The sequence below is a fragment of the Acomys minous genome, assembly GCF_964271855.1.
Source record: "Acomys minous genome assembly, chromosome: 10".
Classification (NCBI taxonomy): Eukaryota; Metazoa; Chordata; class Mammalia; order Rodentia; family Muridae; genus Acomys; species Acomys minous.
This window is the reverse complement of record NC_140491.1, coordinates 30495625-30516875: the sequence shown is the minus strand read 5'-3', so window position 1 is coordinate 30516875 and position 21251 is coordinate 30495625. Positions and strand designations below refer to the sequence as shown.

Here is a 21251-nt window from a genome sequence, read left to right as displayed (position 1 = left end):
TTATATATCTCCTCCCAGGGTCTGTTCTTGGGATCTTTTCAGCTGGCAACCATCAAGCTCCCACAGGAGGTGGTTGGTCTTCTAGTGGATTAACCTCACCTCTTCTCACAAGACCTTTCCTATCCCTCACTTGGGATCCTAAAAAACAGGTTTATCTCTCATTCACTTTAGCCCTAAAACGACACAGGCTTTTTATTCTCTGTCCTCTGGGGCCTATATTGAGGAGTCAGGGAGCCAGAGGTGTGGCAGAAGTCTCTCCTCAGGACCCAGAACTGCATCTGGCAGTCCCCATCCTGCTCAGTGGCTGCTCCATGGAGAATTGTAGTCGGGCTGCCTGACCCCCAGCCCCACACACTGACCTGCCCAGCAGGTCCTCCTCTATCTGGAATTCTGGTCCAGGAGAAACAGTCTCCATTCTGACACTGGGCAACACTGCCCTTCCTGGCCTCTGATCCAACCTCCCATTCTTCTACCTCTCCCAGCTTTTCCTCTGACCCTCTCGACTTCTCTTTCTGCCATGAGAGAAATTTCTGGTAGAAAGTGAATGCCTGCTTCTCTATAGGTGCCTCCAGCCTCTCCCCTCCCCCCAACCCTGCAAACCCCACCCCCTTACTACAGCTTCCTTCTGAAAGAATCCAGTGTCCCAGACCCTATGGGAGTGTCACATTCTGGGTCCCACCCCTTTTGGATTCCTGGCTCTGGCCAGGGGCCCACAGGAAAAAGGTGGGGAGCCTGAGCCCTGGATATCCCTCAGCAGCTGTTTAAAGGGGAAGCTGGCCCGGTGGTAGGCAGCAGACACCATGGCATCCAGGATACTGCCTCTGCTGCTGCCGCTGCTGCTGATGGTGGTAATGGTCTGGCCTCTGGCAGTACAGGCTGCGCCCCCCACCTGCTATTCCAGGATGCTGACCCTAAGCCAGGAGATCACAGCCGACTTCCAGAGCCTGCAGGCTTCAGAGCCTGGGGTAAGTTCCTGATTTGCCTCTCTTGCCTTGGGAAGATAGATAGATAGATAGATAGATAGATAGATAGATAGATAGATAGATGTGAGATAAAAATTTAAAAACAGCTCCCTACAGAGACTAGTTTAGAGTTCCACAGCACTAATGGAACTGAACTTCTTTAGTTCTATAGTTAGCCTGATGACCAACAAGGTATGCCAAGGGGATGACACATCTCTTATCTGCTGAAGGACTGTGGGACAGTTACTCAGCCCCAGCTCAGCTTTCTTTTCTGTAAAGCAAGGAGATACTTGCATCTCCCTAGGTGCATCGGGACTGAAAGGATTGACCCCAGGGACAAGTGTTAAGGCTGTTAGCCCTATCCTCAGAGGAAGACCCCAGGAACTCAGGGGAGTCCCCCCAAGGAGTGCTACAAGGGATGTTGCAAGAGAAAGAGAGAGCCAGGGTCCTTGGCCTGCTGATCTCTAATAGAAGCCAAACACATTCAACTCCACTCCGAGCCTGGGTACACTTCAGAAGTGTCACTCTGCGCACGCTTCAAACAGCCCCCAACATTCCTCAAGTATTGGGGAATCACATTATTTTAACACTTTGCTTTTTTTTTTTAACGTTAAGTTGCATCCATTAATGCCTCGTGATAAACATGATAGACTGTAGAGTAGTAGGAAAATGCACAAAGGACCAAGAAAAAAGTAGCATTTGTGATCCTGCCTCCTAGAGGCAATTGCTGCTATAACAACTGGAGGGCAGCACTCACTCTGTGCAAGTGATGGTGGTGGTGGAAGAGGAGGAGGAGGGAGGAGGAGGGAAGAGGAGGGAGGAGGAGGAGACATATAGATTACATAGCACCAATGGCTTTGCAAGCTGCTTATTAACATATTAAGCTCATGTTCATTTGTGCAACGCTTCTTTTGACAGTTGTACCCTAATCCCTTGCCACAAAACAGACACAGCATTGACCTTAGGGTCATCTGGTGCTAGAAAGTAAGATCAGAGGCTCCGAGCTGCAGGATGGGACAAAGTGGAAAACAAATCATTGTTTTCTAATTCACATCTGAGGAACTGGGTCACAAAGAAGATCACAGCCCCAGGTCACATAGAGGTTCCTAGAGGGGAGGACACTAGATGTGCATGCCTTTGGTCCTGCATACACACACACACACACACACACACACACACACACACACACACACACACACCCCTCTTTATAGTGATATGTTTTATCTTATATGCTTTGCTCTGCATTACAGCATAAAGTTCTTATATAAATATATTAAAATGTGTTTATGTATGTTATCTTTATATAGCTAGCTAGTTGCTGCAAAACCAGCTTAAATGTATGATTACATTATATCTACAATACTATATGATGTCCTACATGTATTTGTGCATGCATGTACACATGTGTTTGTATAAAAATGGTCTCCTAATTCATGGTATTGTAAAGTAAGATTCTGGAAGAGCAGGTGTCATGATGCAAGACATGACGTGGGTGCCGTGGCATAAGGGGAAAACAAACAAGTTCTGGGGTCATTGTCTGGGGGGCAGCTGGCAGGGAGCAGACTGTGCCCAAGCTGTCCCTACGGTGTGTCCCATCCACTTGCTTCCTTCCTGCAGGATTCATGTGTGAGATATTTGCCCCGCCTCCACCTGGATATCCACGTGAGTGTTGCCTGGCGGTGTGGGATGGGGTGTGGTGGGTGTGAGCTACCTCTGCTGCTAGCCTGAGGGGACAGCCAGAGTTTGCGACTGCTTCTCCTATAGCCCTCTCTTGTCCCCGCCCTCAGAATTACTGTGTGCTGGCCAAGCTGCGGGACTTTGTAGCCTCTCCTCAGTGCTGGAAAATGGCTGAAGTAGACGCTCTGAAGGACAGGGTGCGGAAGCTGTACACCATCATGAACTCCTTCTGCAGGCGGGTGTGTGAGCACCACAGGGAGGAGGGTTCGGGGAGGGACTTCCAATCCAAGCAGCTTTTCTACAATAGTCACCTTTGTTAAGTGAGCAGGACTCGGAACGGGGCCCCTCACCTCCCACGGCTTCACGGAGGCCACGTGGATGGCTCCATAGGTCTAGACCACTCCACAGATGCTCAAGGCAGAGCGCAAAAGCCAGAGGTAGGGAGAGGACACTTCCTGAAGGAGGAGCGTCTAGGTGTGCGTGCGTGTCATCAGAGGGGCCGGTATTGGGGAGAAACAGACCAGACAGCTAGCGCTGTGCTCCTACAGCCCTAGCCCCAGATAGTGTGGAGCTGTGGCCTCTTTTACTCCGTCCTGTGGGAACACTCATTCACACAGCACTTATGTGACCATCTGGTGATGGCTGGGGAAGGGTTCTAATAGTTACACCATCGCAGGGTGACCACTCTCTACTGTCTGTCCCTATGTTACCTAGCAAGGTAGCTAAATATACAATTCTAAATTCCAAGTTTCTTTTTAAAAAAATACTGTGTGACTCTGTATGACTGTGTGTGTGTGTGTGTGTGTGTGTGTGTGTGAGAGAGAGAGAGAGAGAGAGAGAGAGAGAGAGAGAATATGAATGTGTGGTGGATGTACACAAGTGTAGGCCAGTGGGAGGACATTAAGTGTCTTGCTCTGACACTCTCTGCCTATTACCTTGAGCTAGGCTGGCAGACAGTAAGTCCCAACTATCCCCCTGTCTTTTCTCCCCAAAGTACTGGTATTACACGTGCACAGCCACGCACAGCCTCTTACATGGGTACTGGGGGATTTGAATTCGGGTTTTCACGCTTGTGCAGAAAATGGTTTTACCTACTGAGTTATCTCCTCAGCCTCCCTCTTGTGTATGGGGGCGAGAGCATGGGGGAGTACATGTGTGTACACATGGAGGTACCTGCCAGGCCGGAAAAAGGCCCTCCCCTCCGGAATCCATAGCTTGCTGGTACTTTCTCCTATGCCAGTCCCTCTTTGTTCCTGGACTCCCTTGGTTTGTTGTGAAGAAGGGAAGTTGAAATTAGCGGAAGTGCCTTCTGGTGCATCGTGTGCACTGGCTGAAGTGGCTGGAGGTAGGGGCTGGTGCTACTCTGCAGTGGCTGCACACAGTTACCCCATCCACTGTCCATCTGCTGTCCATCTGCTCAACCAAGGCCTGAATAAATTCCAATGAGAAAGTGAAGAAAGAAAACGCGGTACTGGAGAGACTGGCTCAGTGGCTAAGAGCACTGGCTGTTCTTTCAGAGGACTGGGGTTCAGTCCCCAGCACCCACATGGCTGCTCACAACTGTCTGTAACTCCAGTTCCAGGGGATCTAAGGCCCTCACACCAGTGCACATGAAATAAAATTAAATTAATATTTTTTAGAGAGAGAGATGGAGAGAGAGAAAAAGAGAGAGAGAGAGAGAGAGAGAGAGAGAGAGAGAGAGAGAGAGAGAGAGAACACTAGCACTAGCTCTCCATGGGGACAGAGGTATGTTTCCACACACCAGGGACGCTCACACCAGGAACACCTGAACAGTCTTAGAGGCCAACAGGAGCCCTAGCACTGCCTGTGCGCTCCAGAGACACCCACAGCAGCGCATCTGCTTACTGCTTGCCTGTCTTTTGCAGGACTTGGTGTTCCTCACAGATGACTGCAATGCTTTAGAGTACCCGATCCCCGAGACCACGAGTCCTTCTGACTGGTAGAGCCAAGACGGCAGGTGAACCGGAAGAACAAGCCAGAGGCCCAGCGCTGGGCCAGCTGGCCAAAGCAGAGCCACCACACGCTGCGCCTCCCTGCCACATGGCTCTCTACCTTCTGGAGCCCCAGTTAGGATCCTACCGCCGAGCATGCTTTGTGCACAGCTTGGAAGCTCAGCTCCTAGGTGTCTCATGGCTTATAAGAGGCACAAACAGGAAAGTTGCACACTGGCTTCTTTTGGGGGGTTGCAAGCAGCTTGGGAACATTAAAATCCCATGCCTTTGTGATTGTTTTAATAAGATAACGGGACCATTCTTCTTTATGATCTCTGCTTACACCCAAAGAGGCTTCAACTTTATGCTTTCTTCCTCCACAAGCTTTTCTTCCTTTCTCTCATTTTAAAGCATTTTTTTTTTTACTGCTTTCACAATGTATTTACAAGGCTTTTATGTAGTGTGAATGAGCTGCCCTTTCACTGGAGGGTGATGAAAACCAAATAAACCTCTACCGAGAGAAGCAGGGGTGCTGCTTTATTACCCCCACGGTGGCCTCAGAGCACCTGCTACTCCCATGATGCAATTGTTGATTCCTCTCCATCAAGCCCATGTCTGAGTCTGTTTCGCCCCACCTGTATAAACAGCTGTGCGTAAGAAGTTGGGAGATGCTCAATCTCCTGCTGGGGACACAGTGTCCCTTCGGATGTAACCACTGGATGTAGATTGATTGCATTGTACCCTCCGGAGGGCAGTGCTCTGTCACAAGTGCCACAGGCACAAAGCTCAGGTCTTACACATCTGGAGTGGACACTGAATGACTCTAATGGTGGGTTGAGTGACCTGACTTACTCAAGGTCACCAGCTGTTGAATGGAGAGCTTGGTTGAAGCCAAGCCCGGTGATCCCAAAGGCCATGTTCTTCCCAAGTTGGTTCCCTGCAGGTAAAACACACTGATCTCATTAACTTAGGAACCTAACAGCAGACTCTTGGCCAAGCCCCTGAGTCCTGGGAGTGTCTCCCCTGTGTCTTGTGTTGTGTCAGGATCTGAGCTCCTCAGGCCAGACTGTTCTCCTGCCTCAAACACTCTGGCCCTCAGATGATTCTGAAGATGGGCTGGGTGACGGTCATTTTGCTGCTGTGACAAGGTGACACAGACGTGGCTTATCATCAGAGAAATGTGTGGTCTTGTGGTGCAAGAGGCTATGCTCTGGGCTGAGGGGCAGCAGATGTGTGTTCTCCAAAGGCCATCATAGAATCATCCTTTGCCTTCTGTGTGCTGCTGCAGGTGGAACTTGGGAGGAACACCAAGTCCTGGGAAAGACAAGCGAGCTGTGAGCAGATGTGCTGTCACGGGTGACCATAGCGACAAGTCACCTCAGTCTCCCCTCAAATACAGAGTACTCTTACCACGTCTGTATCTCTCTTCTTACAGGGACATTAAATGTTGAACTAAGGCCCAGATGTACCCACAACAACCTCAAGTAAACACACTACCACTTCCCTGCACCCCTAGCCCTCGATAGCATCTTAATTCGATGGCCCTTGCATAGGGCCCATGTCCAAATAAGATCATATTCACAGTGTATGCACAAAGGAAAATAATGCCACAGAATGCCTTCTGTGACTCCACGACCACCAACAACATACGGAGGCACTGAGCCTGGCCCGTGGTACTCCCAACCTCACTGAATCTGCCCAATGACATTGCTGGGGTGGGGTATATTATCAAGCATTGTCTCCACTGGCGCGAAATTCTTAAATTCAAGGCTAGGTGGCATCAAACCCCACTAACAGGTGGTAGAATAGGGGGTTCTAGGCATGCAAGGGAATGCCTAAGCCTTGGTCACATGGCTCTGAAAATCCCTTTCCTATTTCTCCACAGCAGAAGCAGACCACTGAGATCGGGCCTAACTTACTCATCTCAGATATCTGTGTGTTCATTTCTTCTATGGTTCCCAAATGTCTGTCATGAACATGACAGAAACTGAAATTAAAAAAATAAAGAGTCCCTTCTCATAGCTACCCAAGGAGAGAGTCTACAAACCTGGGACAGCAAAAAAAAAAAAAAAAAAAAAAAAAAAAAAGGTGGGGGGGGCATGCTAGTTCAGGGAAACACAGAAGGGGTTCTCAGAGAATTCCAGGTTTCAAAATGGCCTGAAACAGGCCAAGAACTGGTGAGCTATAAAGGGGTGATGGCACAGACATGAAGCTCCCACATAAGCATGGCTGGAGCTGTAAACATGCTATAGTTGGGACATGAACAACACTAGTGATGGTCAGGCCTGTCCAGGCAGGGCATTCTGTCCCCAAACTAGCTGCAGAGCTGGGGCCACAGGAAGGAGAATCCTCTCCTAGCAGAAAGCTTGGGACCTGTCAGTTACAACTGAGGTTTTCAATTCCTTAGGGATCCCCTGCTTTGAACTTCAAAACTAGCAAATGAGGCTGCTGCTTTCTGGGTACCAGTCCTACATCAAGCCAAGGGTGAGAGTACAGCCCCTGGCCAAGGCGCCTTCCTTCAGAGTGATCTGGTCAGTGTGGTCTCTCCATATCCAGACTGGATCTGACATTCAGTTTTCTCACAGGTCTCTTGCCACTGTTAACTCTTTTTGTCCCAAGTCAGGCTATTCCAATCCAGCTGCCCTAATGCCTTCCCTACCAGAACAGTTGTCCCTGCCGTGGGATGGTTGCCTGTTAGAACCAATGTTGTATTTTTACAACTGATTTAATCACCCAGTGAAGCCAGCAAAGGAAATGAGTGAAGAAAATATGAGAAAAGAGCCCTAGGCCTAGCTCTGGTGTTGGGTGACGGCGTGCTTGCTGGAGGGCAATTTCCTCAGCCCCTGTACCCCATTTTCCTTGTCAGTAAGATAAGGGTGATGATAATACAAATTACACAGGTTTGTCTGAGGGAAGTATGAATCGATATAGTGAAATTTACACAAGGCCTACTTCATATAACTTCCAGCCAATTCCATTTGACATCAGGAGCCAAAACCATAAGGGACAAGCATTCAGGGCCACTTACAACACATAGCACCACTGTAGCCTGAGAAGAACCACCATTTCTCATGAGCCTTTTTCTGACCTCAGTCCTGGACAACAGCTTCCAGGGCTGTGTCCTGACATTTTCCCCTTCCCAGTAAACCATCCTCCACCCACCAGCTGAGCACCATGCTTAAGCGGACAATTCCCATCCTTCTGATGGCCTCCAGGGGTTGCCTGAGGCCCGCCTGGCCCTGGCCACCAGCGCCAGCTTCATTCACACCTAGCACTCACTCTTCAGGCCTTCCTGCTTAGCCTTTCCTGGATGTAGCTCATTTAGCACGCGCACACACACACACACACACACACACACACACACACACACACACACACATACACACATACACATACACACACACATACACACATTCACATACACACATTCACATACACACACACACATACACACACACACATATACACACACACATACACACATTCACATACACACACACACATATACACACACACATACACACATTCACATACACACACACATATACACACACACATACACACATACACACACACACACACACACACACACACACACACACACACACACACACCATTGCTTCTGCACATCTGATGGGTAGCCCACAAGGACATGGAGCATGTGTGTATATGTGTATATCCTGGTCTCTATCTTCTCTGGAAGTTTCCAGTATTAAATTAACCCTGCACTATTGCCCTCGTCTAGCATTTGCTAGATATCTCTCCTCCCTACGTCACCATCTGGGAAGCCCGTGGGATTCTCCATAGGCCCAAATGTAACTTGTGCTCTGAAGCCTTTGCTCAAAAATCAACTGTCTTTCCTGTCTCCATTTTCCTCTTTCATGTTCACCATCGTGGTCACTGGACTGGGCCCAGCTGACCACTTGCTCCTCCTCTTTCATACACACTCCTTTTTACACCAAGTCCACAGCTCTCCTTTCCTCTTCACTCCATCTTGGTCTCCTGGCCTTGCTGGTTCCTCCTCCTGATGCCTCAGTATGGCTGGTCCAGCCTCAACCCTGGTCTATTCCTTTCCTCTGCCTGAGCTCAGTTTCTTGTTGAATGGCTCTGCCAGTTCTGTGGCTTCTGGGACTGTGTTTACACAGGAGCCGTGAAGTGAAGAACACATTTCTGATCCTGTCTTTATCACATAATCTTCATCCAGCACATGAGGAAAATCTCCCACTGGGGTCAAGACTTGGGAGGCGACTCGGTCATCTAAGTGCCTGATGCTCAAACTTGAGAACCTGAATTCAGATGCTTTGCATTCAAGTAAAAATGCCAGGCATGCTGGCTCCCAGCATAGAGGAAGCAGAGCCAAGCAAATCCCTTGGGGATCATTGCTAACCAGCCCAGCCTACTGATGATGCCCAGGTCCCAGTGTGAGACTAGGTCTCAAATAATAAGGTGGAAAGTAACTGAAAAAGCCATCTGGGCCTGGAGAGATGGCTCAGAGGTTAAGATCACCGGCTGCTCTTCCAGAGGGCCTGAGTTCAATTGCCAGCAAGCACATGGTGGCTCAAAGCCATCTATAATGATATTTGGCGCTCTCTTCTGGCCTGAAGGCACACATGCAGGCAGAACAATTCATACATAATAATCTTTTAAAAAGAAAGAAAAGAAAAAGAAAAAGACGTCTGTATGAGCCTCTGGCCTCTGTGTGTGTGTATACCACGTACACACATACACATAGACAGAACAGGACAGACACGCATAAACAACAATCTGAGCATTTCTCATTCTTGCTGCTGCTGTCTCCCAACCCCCATCCAAAGTTACGTGAACTTGTTTCCCCAGATTATAGCCATGCCTTCCTGAGTGACTTCTCTGCTAAGCTTGCCCTCATACAACTTATTCTCAGCTTGCTGGCCAGGGTGACACACTAAAATCTGCTCCTGCCATTTTGTTCACAACCCCTCGGTGTGGACCCTCACCAGCAGCCAAGCCAGCACTGAGTGGACGGAACCTTATCTTCCTTGCCAGGAATTGCCAAGCATTTCATCAGCAGCACAGGCCTCGCAGCAAGCTCTTGGCTCAGCTCAGCAGGTACCTCATACCCAGGGGCAATTTAAACCTGACGAGGATTATTTGCACGGCTTAAACTAAATCTGTACAAAAATGCTGAGTGTATGAAACCACATCTTTGTTTGCAGAAATGTTCAGGTTTACAGAACAGGAGATCAAGAGCTCTCAGGACAGAGAGAGAGACTATCTTGACATTGATCAACCATTAGAGGCAAAGGGGGAAAAAAATAGAAAAACAGAGTTCAGGCACGAGGAAACAGCTGCATCAGCAGCAATAACTTAGCTTTATTCCCCTCCATGGCAAGGCAGCCCAGGAATTATTGGGCACTGCAGACACAATTCCGGTATGTTTGTAGTTGAGTTCCTGCGATGCAGCCCTAGTTATTTTTCGAGAATGTTCTGGCTGTGGAGCAAGTCCAGGGAATGTGCTCCAGGGAGGTAGTGTTTCCGCTGGCGGATCTCGGCTGCAGCTGTGCAGCCCCAAGCCTAGGTCAGGAGAGCCCAAGGACAGATGGCATGGTCAGATGGTGCCACTATGACAGCAATAGGACCCTTCCCCTATGGCCTGGGCAGATGCACATATGTGATGAAGAGTTTTGATATACCTAGAACCATCTAGAAAGAGAGTCACAATGACAGATTGTCTAAATCGGGGTGGCGCATGGGGATGGCTGCAGGGGCTGTCTTGAGTCTTTGAACTGGTGTGGAGAGGCACAGCCTGTGTGTTGGGGGGCACCACACCCTGGTTTCAGGCCCTAGGTTATGTAAGTGTGGAAATAGCTAGCTGTGCACCAGCATGGATGCACTCACGTCTCTCCTCTTAGAAGTGATGTGACCAGCTCCTTCACGTTCCTGCCCTGACTCCTCCTAGGGGTGGGCTGTAAGCTGGGATTATAAGTCTAATAAACCTTTACCTCCATAAGCTGCTGTTGGTCAGAGTGTTTTTATCACAGCAACAGAAACAAAGCTAGGATAACAAAGGTCTGGTGTTTCAGAGTCACTCCACTCAGGCAGAGAAGGGAGGGGCTGACGTTGCAGCTTATGTCACTCACTCATGCTCAGGCCCTTCAGCATTCCTGATGACCACATCTCTACGTGTGAAGAACTCCAGTTTAATAAGGCTCTTATGATTATTTCAATTTTAGTTAGGGTTTCTATGGCTGTGATAAATACTGTGACCAATGCAACTTGAGGGAGAAAGGGTTTGTTTCATTTTACACTTCCACACCACAATCCATCAGAGGAGGAAGGCAGGGCAGGAACTCAAGGCAGGAACCGAGTCAGAAGCCATGGAGGAGTGCCGCTTGCTGGCTTGCTCCTTGTTGCATGCTCGTCCTGCTTTTTTTTTTTAATGGCACCCAAGATCACCTGCTCAGGGGTGGCACTGCCCACAGTGAGCTGGACCCTCCCATATCAATTATCAATCAATAAAATGCCCTGTAACAAACACAACTGGTGTCTCAGTATGAGGGTGACCCCCCCCCAAACAAAAAGCCACAGAGAAGGCATGATCCCGGGAACAGCCCACATAAGTGAGGCAAACTGCTGTGACCTCATTACAAGCAGGCCCAGAGGGAGAATAGCAAATGCATGAGTGGTGTCTGGATATGGGCAATGCTGGATGTGGAACTGAGGTTCCATCTCTACCTTACACTGCACACTAAAGGGGACGGAAGATGATGGTGAGCAAGTAATGCTTTCTGGTGTTTGGACTACAGGATGGAATGTCTTTGACCATCAGGACCAGCATATTGGGGGTTTTCTATGCACAAAGAAGTTCCCCAAAAGGCATCCACTAGTGAAGAACACTGCTAATGTTTGGTAAATATCAATAAACACAAAGGCCAGAAAGATGACTCAACAGGTAAACGCACCTGCCACACAAGCCAGATGACCCAAGTTCAAACCCTGGAAGCTGCATAAAAAATGCAAAGAGAGAACTGACCACTGAAGGCTTGACAACTGAAGGCTGTCCTCTGACCTTCCTATGTGGGCTGTGGTGAGTGCATATGCATACACATGCATGCACACAAATATTTAGCTTATATACATCTTTTGAGACAGTCTCTCTATATATCACTATTTGGACTAGGCATTGAACTCACCGAGATCTGCCAACTTCTACTTCCTGAGTACTGGAGTTCAAGGCATATGGCACCATGCCTGGCAATAAAAAAAAAATCAATCTATACATATAGTATAAAAAAAGTCATCAAATAGTTTCTAAAGACACAATGAGCAAAAATTAAAGAAAAAAACTATCTTGCAAAAACATATGCTAACAACTATTTTAATACAATGCCCCCAACTCAAGGATGAGATAGGATCATATCACAGGCTACTTAAATCTACAATAACAACCATAATGATGAATATGTAAAAATTAAAAATGTTTTCTAAAAAACCATAATGATCATTTAAGTGTACAAGAAGCAAGCCGAGGCAGGTGAATTGTCATGAGAGCCTGGGTTACACAGTCAGACACTGCCTCAAAAAAAGCAAACAAACAAAAACAATAAATACATTGTAGTAGAAGTTTTGGTGTCTTTAAAAACTCAGTTATGATGTGTAAGCATGGTTTTGTTTTAATCCCAGGTGTGGGATAGGGGGCTGATTCAAACTGTCCACAGCAGCAGACTATTTGCCTCATGTGGGCTCTGACAGAGGCTCTGCCAGCTGCAGATAACTTGGTTCTGAGGACTCAAGAGAGAGAATAAATACCAGAGCCAGGAGAGAGACAGAGGGCTCCAGGAAAAAAGGCTGGTGGTGCTCCCCACTGGTGCTCCTGGCTACTGTTGATGCCGTTTGAAGCTGGAGAGATCCTGAAATGAAGACTGGGCTTTCCCCCAAAGAACCCAACGACCCTAACCAGCAGGAAGTGGCCAAAGAGAACATACCCTCTTCCCACCCTAACCTTCTTTCTCTCCTATCTAGGGTTGAGGGGTTGGAAGGGAGGTAGAGATATCAGAAACCAAAACAAAAATAGATTTTTAAAATGTGCCTGTAATACATGAATAATTGGATCTCATTAATTCTTTTTAGTAAAAACAGAGGCATCCAAAAGCAATGTGATAAAATGTTACGTCCATCACATAGGAAAATAGCTCTCAAGATACTAATGAATGGTGCTCAGAGGGTAAAGGGAACTCTTCTGTGTTGTCCTTGCACACGTGGCTGACACAAGCCTTATCACTTGTGTTTAAGGGCTGAAAAAGAAGGTGATGAATTCCCTCACTGAGGATGGTCAGTACTAGGTCTATACACTCGCCAGAAAACCTCAGGATTTCTTTGTTTTTAATAGCTGAGTAGTATTCCTTTGCGTAAATGTACCACAGTTTCTGTATCCATTCTTCAGTTTAGGGACATCTAGGTTGTTTCCAGATTCTGCCGGTTGTGGATAAAGCTGCTATGAACATAGTTGAGCAATGTCCTTGTATGGTGGAGCATCTTTTAGGAATATGACCAGGAGTGGTATAGCTGGGTCTTGAGGTAGCACTATTCCCAATTTTCTGAAAAAGTGCCAGATTGATTTCCAAAATGGTTGTACAAGTTTGCTCTCCCACAACCAATGGAGGAGTATTCCCCTTTCTCTACATCCTCTCCAGCATGTGCTGGCACTTGAATTTTTGGTCTTAGCCATTCTGACAGGTGTATGATGGAAACTCAGAGTCATTTTGACTTGTATTTCCCTGAAAGACACGCATGGTATACACTCACTTATAGGCAGATATTAGCCATATAATACAGGAAAACCATATTACAATCCTAATTACAGACCTAAAGAAGCTAAATAACAAGGAGGACCCTAGGGAGGATGCTTGATTCACATACAGAAGGGCAAATAGTGTAGACATGGGAAGCAGTTGAAGAGAGGGAACAGGATGGGAGCCTAACATCCATGTCCTCTGAAAGACTCCACCCAGCAAGGGATCAAAGAAGATGCTAAGACTCACAGCCAAGCTTTGGGCAGAGCACTGGGAGTCATATGGAAGAATAGGGGCCTAGAAGGACCTGGAGGGGACAGGAGCTCCACCAGGAGACCCACAAAGCCAGCAAATCTGGACCTGAGGAGGGAGGGGCTCTGCAGAGACTGATGCACCGACCAAGGACAATGCATGGAGAGAACCTAGACCCCCTGTTCAGATGTAATGGATGAGCAGCTCAGTCTCCATGTGGGTCCCCTGGTAAGGGAAGCAGGGGCTAACTCTGACATGGACACACACACACACACACACACACACACACACACACACACACACACACACACACACCAGTGGGGCAGCCTTGCCATTCCACAGAGGAAGAGGATGTAGGCAGTCCTAATGAGACTTGACAGGCTAAGGTCAAATGGTAGGGGAGGAGGGCTCCCCCTTTCAGAGGACTAGGAGAGGGAAAGAAGGGGGAAAGAAGCAGAGAGGGTGGGAATGGGAGCAGATGAAGGAAGGAGTTACAGTCAGGATGTAATATGAATTAATAATAATAATAACAACAACAACAACAACAATAATAATAATAGTAGTAATAATAATAAAGAAGGTGGTGAATATTGTGAGCTAACTAAGTCAAGCCAATACCAGCATTGATCTGTGGTAAGATCATTTAAACACACAGCTTTCAAGCTAACAGTGTGTGGTTACTAAGTGGAGTCTCCATGCTGGCTGTAAGGCTTTTGAACTTACTCCTTTTATCAAAGCGATTTTTTAATTATTACATTTTTCTTGTTTATTTAGTGTGTGTGTGTATACATGTATATACATATGTCAGAATATACATATAGGAAGTCAGAGGGCAATCTACAAGAACTGGTTCCTTCCTTCTCCCATTGGGTCCCAGGGATTGAGCTCAGGTGGTCAGGCTTGGTGGCAAGCACCTTTATCCTGGTGGGACCAAGTAAAGGAATTTTTGTGTCCTTTGACCAATACCTCTCTTATTTAGAGTTACTATTGCTGTGTAAAAGATACCATGACCAAAAGCAACTGAGGGAGGAAAAGGTTTTTTTTCACTCAGAGTTTCATATACCAGTTCATCATCAAAAGCAGTCAGGGCGGGAACTCACACAGGGCAGGAACCCAAAGGCAAGAGCTGATGCAGAGGCCATGGAGGGGTGCTGCTTACTGGCTTGCTCTTCATGGCTTGCTCAGCCTTCTGTCTTATAGAACCTGGGACCACCAGCCCAGAGATAGCACCATCCCCAGTGTGCTGGATCTGCCCCATCAATCACTAATTTGAAAAGTGTCTTACAGTCTTGCCTACAGCTTGATCTTACGGAAGCTTTTTCTCAGGTGAGGTTCCCTCCTCTCCAATGACCCTAACTTGTATCAGGTTAACATAAAACTAGACAGTACACCTTCTAAGCCACACTTGCCCCCTCCACTCCCCTCAGGACCACTTCTCCCCTGCTCAGCATCAGATGAGGACCATGGGTCCAGGGCCTGGAGCAATGTGTTTTATGTTGAGTGCTCTCCTTTTGGTTATAAAAGTGCGGACAGAATGAAGGTGTCATTGCTGAAAAATAATTCCAGTATTGTAACTCCCTCAAGGAACATCACCATGAAGGCTACAATGGAGAAAAAAATAATTAATGTACATGCAATTTCAAAGCTGGAAACCCTATTTGCAGCCACAGAGAGCACTACACAATCCCCGTTGCAAAGCAAAGCACCATGTAGGGTCAGGAGCCACGAGGGCATGTGCCCTTGACTCCTACTGAGGCCAGCAAGCCAGATGATTCCTACCCACCACAGGCTATTCCAGTGTCACCAGATGACTCTCCACAGCTCTCTTATCTGAGTCACAGGCCTCCTGGCTCTGCTGATAAGCCCTCCTCCTGGCCCACGCAGGCTCTCTGGGCTAGGGCCCGGCTTTGGGGTGAAGCCCAAATGCATAAAGCCACTGTGGACTGGAGTCTTCAGGAAGGGCTTGAGTCAATCAGACCCATACCCCTGCTTATCTCTGGCTACAGTTCTTCATAGAGAACAAGTCACAGGAAAAAGTGGCTGCTCCAAGCATGGACAAAACTAAGGGACTTGTGCTTTGGAAAAAGGGTTAGCCTGTCCCTCCCTGCTGAGCCTCAGACGAAGGGGTCGTCCCTGCCTTACTGCCATGCCTTATTGTGTGGATGATGATGATGATGATGATGATGACTATTATTATTATTATTACTACTATTATTATTATTGTTGCTGTTATTTATTATTATTGCTGTTGTTGTTGTTATTATTATTGTTGCTGTTATTGTTTATTATTATTGCTATTGTTGTTGTTATTATTATTATTATTATTATTATTATTATTATTATTATTATTATCAGGTGATAACACTTATCCATACTATTTCCAGTGTCTCAGAGTAACAGAGGGGAACCAGGGACAGGGGTGAGTACTGCCACCATACAGTTGTCCAAGCAGCCCTTTCAGTAGGCTAAGCCTCAGCTATCTGACAGGAATGGGTCTTGAGGTCTCCTAAGGCTCTTCAGGTTGCTGTCCTGTGATTCCCAGACTGCCCAGAGGCCTGCATGTTTTAGCTTCCTGTTTGGGACGTTAAATGCTTCATGCTCCCTTTCCGAGGCCAGGTGAGGAGTTGGGATGGGCAGAAGGTAGGGCTGGGGACACTTGGTGGAAAGCCACAGGTAATGCCGTGTACTAGTGTGTTGCTTTCGACCTTGAAGCCAGTTACTCCTCTTGTTTGAGCGGGGAGGACACATAACCCATGTGTGTGGCATGTGGTGTATGCAGGGCTGGGGAGCAAGCCATCAAGAAGGTGTGCATGGACCTTTTGAAGACCCAGGAAGTCCTACTGGTAAGGCAAGCAAGAACACGCTACCGGAAGTAGAGAAAAAAGTCACTTCCTTGCTAGGTGTAAGGACCCAGGGTACAAGCAGAGGGGCCACTACGGGTACCTGCGAGGCACCCAAGTGCAGGAAGAGTTCCTGGAGGGGAGAGGCTCAGAACCTAGAGCTGCCGGACGGGGAACACAGAAGGCCAGGGAGAGTGTGGGTAACGGGGAGGTATGGCCAGCAGCCAAAAGGCACACTGGACTGCCTAAGGCAGGGCTGTGCAGCAGGTCCCCCTCTGCAGAGGACCTGGGCTCAAATCCTATCTCTGCCCCTTCTCAGCACCTTGCCTTAGTTTCCACATCTGTTAACAGGGTTCATACTAATTCCCACAGTCCAAGTGGGCAAAGACAACCTGGGGACTGTTACTCAGTCCTAAGCAAGAGTCAATATGTTAGCAGCTGCCATCTTGGGGTACACTGACACAGTGGGGCAGGGTAGGTGCAGAGCCTGGGTATAGTTTTTCTAGCAAAGCCTCCCACAAAAAGAGTCTGAGAAGTGAGGACAGCTCGAAGGCTCAAAGCCTGACCTGGATGTGTTGACCAGCCATAGGAAAAGGGCCAGCGTCTAAAGCAGCCCTCAGCTGTGGGCTGGAGGCCTTGGCAAATGCAATTAATTATGAGCGGATTTACATATGCAAACAGGCTTCTTAACTAGCAAATATTTGCACAGGGACTTTCCAAACACAGCCACTGTGTTGCCTTTCTACGGAACAGAAGAAGCTACAAGGTCAAGTTGCTACGGTATGAAGAGGCTTTTTAAAATCCCAACTCAGGAACGTTCCTGATTACTCAAGTCATTTTAACATGGTTTGACATTGGTAATTATTGCTCCCTTGTCCGTGAGTAAAACAGAGCAGGACCCAAGCAACAAACTGACCCCTGCTCCTGGCCGTATGCCTCGCTCCCTTCCCAGCAGTTAACAGGCCCTCTCACTTGCCACCAACATTATAAGACACCTTGTGTCAGCCCACACAGCCTCCTGGTGTCCCTGCTATGATGGGTGCCCCGAAGGGCATGGGACAGGCCAACTGGAAGAAGGCTGGAGCTAGCTGTAGTCCCCAAGTTCCATACAACCCTGGTGAGTCCCTTGTCCCTTCTGCGCTGCACTTTCTCAGATATAATATGGTGAGCAGCAATTGCTGGTGTTGTGGGTCTTCCTTTGTTTGGGCAGAAGTCAGGGTAGGTGGAGCGAGGTCCTTCAACCTGCCCCTTTGTGCCCCCATTTACCAGCCTGGCCATCTGCGGCAGTGGAGGAAAGCACTAATATTGGCATGGAAAAGCGCTGCTGCCCTCTAGTGGCCACAGGCAGAATTATTCCGGGCTATGCTCAAAGTGCTGTTTTCCAGTTGAAAGATCTTGGGGAACTCTACTGTGTGTGCTTTGAGGCCCGAGGTACAGTGCATGGGCACAGAGCCTTCCTACTCCACCTGCAGAGGGGACAGATTAGGGGCACAGGGGTATCACACACATCTCTTTTCCAAAGCCCAACCACACATCCAAGAGCCAGGGGCTACCTTCCAGACCTGCATACCTGCCTATCTCCCAGCCCACTGCTCTCTGACCCTGAGACACACCAGCCTTCTCCAAGGACACCTAATCCCAGAGAGGAGACACCAGCCTCCTGGCCTCGCTCTACCTTGACAGCCTCATTGATCCATATCCACATATAGTGCTCACAGGAGCCCCCGCAAACCCCGCCCTTATATCTCTTCAAATGCTGTTCTAGCATGTTCTCTAATGTTCCTTTTATCTAACAACTCCCTGCTGGGAAGACAGTTTCTGGGGACAGAGGCGTGTATGGAGTCTCCTGCTGTGTCCCCAGCACCTGCTACAGTGCACACTAGGTGATCCATAAATATTTGTCCAACAAGTAAATGCATACAGGAGCATTTGTGTTATAATTTATGTCATTATAGCTGGAGGGGCGGAGTCAGCTTCAGGCAGCTAAGAGAGAAGTGTGCCAACTGCTGTGGGCATGAGAGTCATCTTGAGGGACTCTCAAAGGAAGTAACATAGAAATTAGGTTTGAAAGAACACAAACACCCACAGCTCTACCACACCCCATGGAGCCCAACTCAGACCTCTACCCCTAGCACCTCAGGCTCCACATCACTGTGTTTTTTAAAGTGGGCTTATTTCCACATCACTGCACAAAAGACAAAGTGCAGGACACAGTGACTGTGAGTCCTTTCCATTTACACAAGAAACAGCTATCCTTGTCAAAGCTGGACAGAGTCGCCATAAATCAGCCTGCAACACCCAGGGCAGGCCCAGCCATTTGCCCCTTTCCCTATTTCCCATCCCCACCCACACACAAACTTCTTCATCCCAGACTGGACTTTGGCACTGAGCTCTGAGGTTCTCCTGACTCCGGGGAAGGTCAGTACCCATCAGCGTCATAAGGATGACTCACGGGACGGCCAGCTAGGACTTCCAGGGCTCAGGGCCACTGCCTTGCATCACAGTGTCAGGCCAGGCTAGGACAGCCAGGCTCGACCCCATACAGGATGCTCTCTAGTGCCGTCTCATCACTAATGACATTTGGGGTCAGTCAGCCGTTATGGTGGGCTGGACTGTGCACTATGTGGTACTCACAGTGCTGCTGGTTTCCCATTCCCGATGCCAGTAGCATCCTGACTTGCCACTCACTCAGACAACCTAGACGGTGTCCAGAAGTTGCCATGTACCCCCACCAATCAGCTCTTAGCCAGGGTCCCTAGCGTTGTCCTTATTCTCTTTGTTTCCTAAATACTCTTGTGAAGTCCCAGGACAGGGAGTATGCTGGAACAAGAATGAGTGGGCACAGGTTATGACTGGACCCTACAAAGGATGCTGACACTTCACCACGGACATCACCTCTCTGGTACCCACAGACATAGATGATATCCCCTCCCTTTGAACTCAACCCTTTTCTTTCATGGAAGAAGAGACTGTGGCCCAGAGAAACCAAGCAGCCTGCTTGAAGACACCAAGCAGTTGATTCATCCTGAGTCCCACACCCAGCCTACATCCAAGCCAGCCTCAGCCCCAGATTCTAACACTTGGTAGAGGCCTAAAGTGCCCTTTGGACAGGAACCAAAGGCAGGGTCAGCCTTCTTTTCAAGTCTTTTGTCTCATTTTTGGTGAGCATGTGCAAAGCTCAGTGCTGTAAAAACATTGGCTGGGGCCAGTGTAGAGGCATGAACAAACAGGATTGCCATGTAAGCGGTTCGTAAAAGGAAGAGACCCAAATTGTTTTCTATGACTATAAAGCTCATTTTTCCCCTTATAAAAAAGAGTAATTTTCATTTACAAGGACCTCGGGCAATTTTCCATCTAATTTGGTGTTTTACGATGTCTGTGAGTCCATGCCACCTTATGAGGCACTAGGAGCCATAGACATTTGATTTCCACATTTTCGAGGTTATTGGTTCATCGGGAGCAAAGAGAAACCACAGCTTCATTTTCCAGGGTCCCAGTCAGACAGGGACCAGTGGCCATGCACCGCTAAGGCACCTACATCCTCTAGTGGAGCCCTAAAAATAGGCTGCCAAGTCCAAGGCGTCCCCCAGTATTCGTAATCACATGACCCTAGTGACCTCTCTGCCCAGCATGGCCACCAGCTCCCTTCTCTGGGGTCTGGTACATGTTTCCAATGTCAGTATCACCACAGTACGAAGGCCGTGGGGACCACCCACCTGCCTTACAGACAGACGAGCAGCTGGCCATAGCTAGTAGTCACCCGGGCTGATCCTCTGGAATCTGGCCACCCTGTCTACACAAGGACAGAGCCCTTCCACTACCACTACCCGACTTGGTCCTCCCCACTGGCTTGACAGCATCTAGCCAATTTTTAATTTCTTGGATTCTAGTGTCAAGGGTAGCATTGGGCCCCACCTGACACAGCCTGTCTTCTTGGTGTGGGACTCAAGGAAGACATCCAGAATGGACACCAGTGTTCAGCTCATCATACAGAGCCTCTATTTTCCTTGCTGTGAAGTGGACATGATGCCATCTCTTTCACTAGGGGGTTGTGAGGTAGTGTCACCATCTTAGAGGATGTGGCCCATCTTGGTGTCCCAACAACAGGGGGCTTGTCCCTTCCTGCTCAGATGGTGAGATGAAGAAGGCATCATGGGAATTGAAAACAAGCAATGTTGTTAATTAGAAGAAGATGATGGGAGAGGCAGATGCAGGGCCAGCCCAGAGAAGACCAATCAGAGCAAACATGGCTGGCTTTGTTGAGCACCTACTGTGTGCTGGGCCATAGGCCATGCACTTGATGTGCATAGAGCCATTCGGTCTGCACACCAGAAATGCACACCAGGAGTGTGGAGGCTGATATGTCAAGTCTATTGAAAAGCCCTCTATGCATCAGCTGTGACATACGCACATCCCATACCCCAAAAGAAATCAAGACAGAGTGCTTAGCCCAGGCTAGGTCCTGGGACTCACCATCAGGGAATAAGGGAGCAAACTATCTGGCTCCCAACCTCTCTGCAGTCCTGTTTATACTCGGGGCTCTTTGGCCAGGGTCATCTCTGTGTGTGAGAACATAGTAAAAATGACTTAAAAAAAAAACTTGACACTTGTCAGAGAAATAGAAACTGAGGCTGATGAGCCCCCAGGAGCGTTCTGACCTCTGCCGCCTGCTCCTTAGCCATAGCTGCTGTGTCCAAACCGTTGGCCAGGTCCTGTTGCACACACCATGTGGCCAGCCCCATCTGAAATCAGCGATGCTAGTGGACCACCTTCCACATCAGTTCCCACCCTCCGATGGTG

The 21251-nt window shown here is 48.3% G+C and overlaps 1 protein-coding gene across 1 annotated transcript; it reads left to right on the top strand.

Annotated features, from left to right (window-relative positions):
* The first annotated feature begins 753 nt into the window (after positions 1 to 753).
* On the top strand, positions 754 to 5114 carry CYTL1 (cytokine like 1). The gene is made up of 4 exons (XM_084798282.1): positions 754 to 965; positions 2580 to 2624; positions 2750 to 2878; positions 4526 to 5114. The coding sequence occupies exons 1-4, from the start codon at positions 801 to 803 to the stop codon at positions 4601 to 4603; spliced, it is 417 nt and encodes a 138-aa protein (XP_084654408.1). The 5' UTR covers positions 754 to 800; the 3' UTR covers positions 4604 to 5114.
* Positions 5115 to 21251: the final 16137 nt, after the last annotated feature.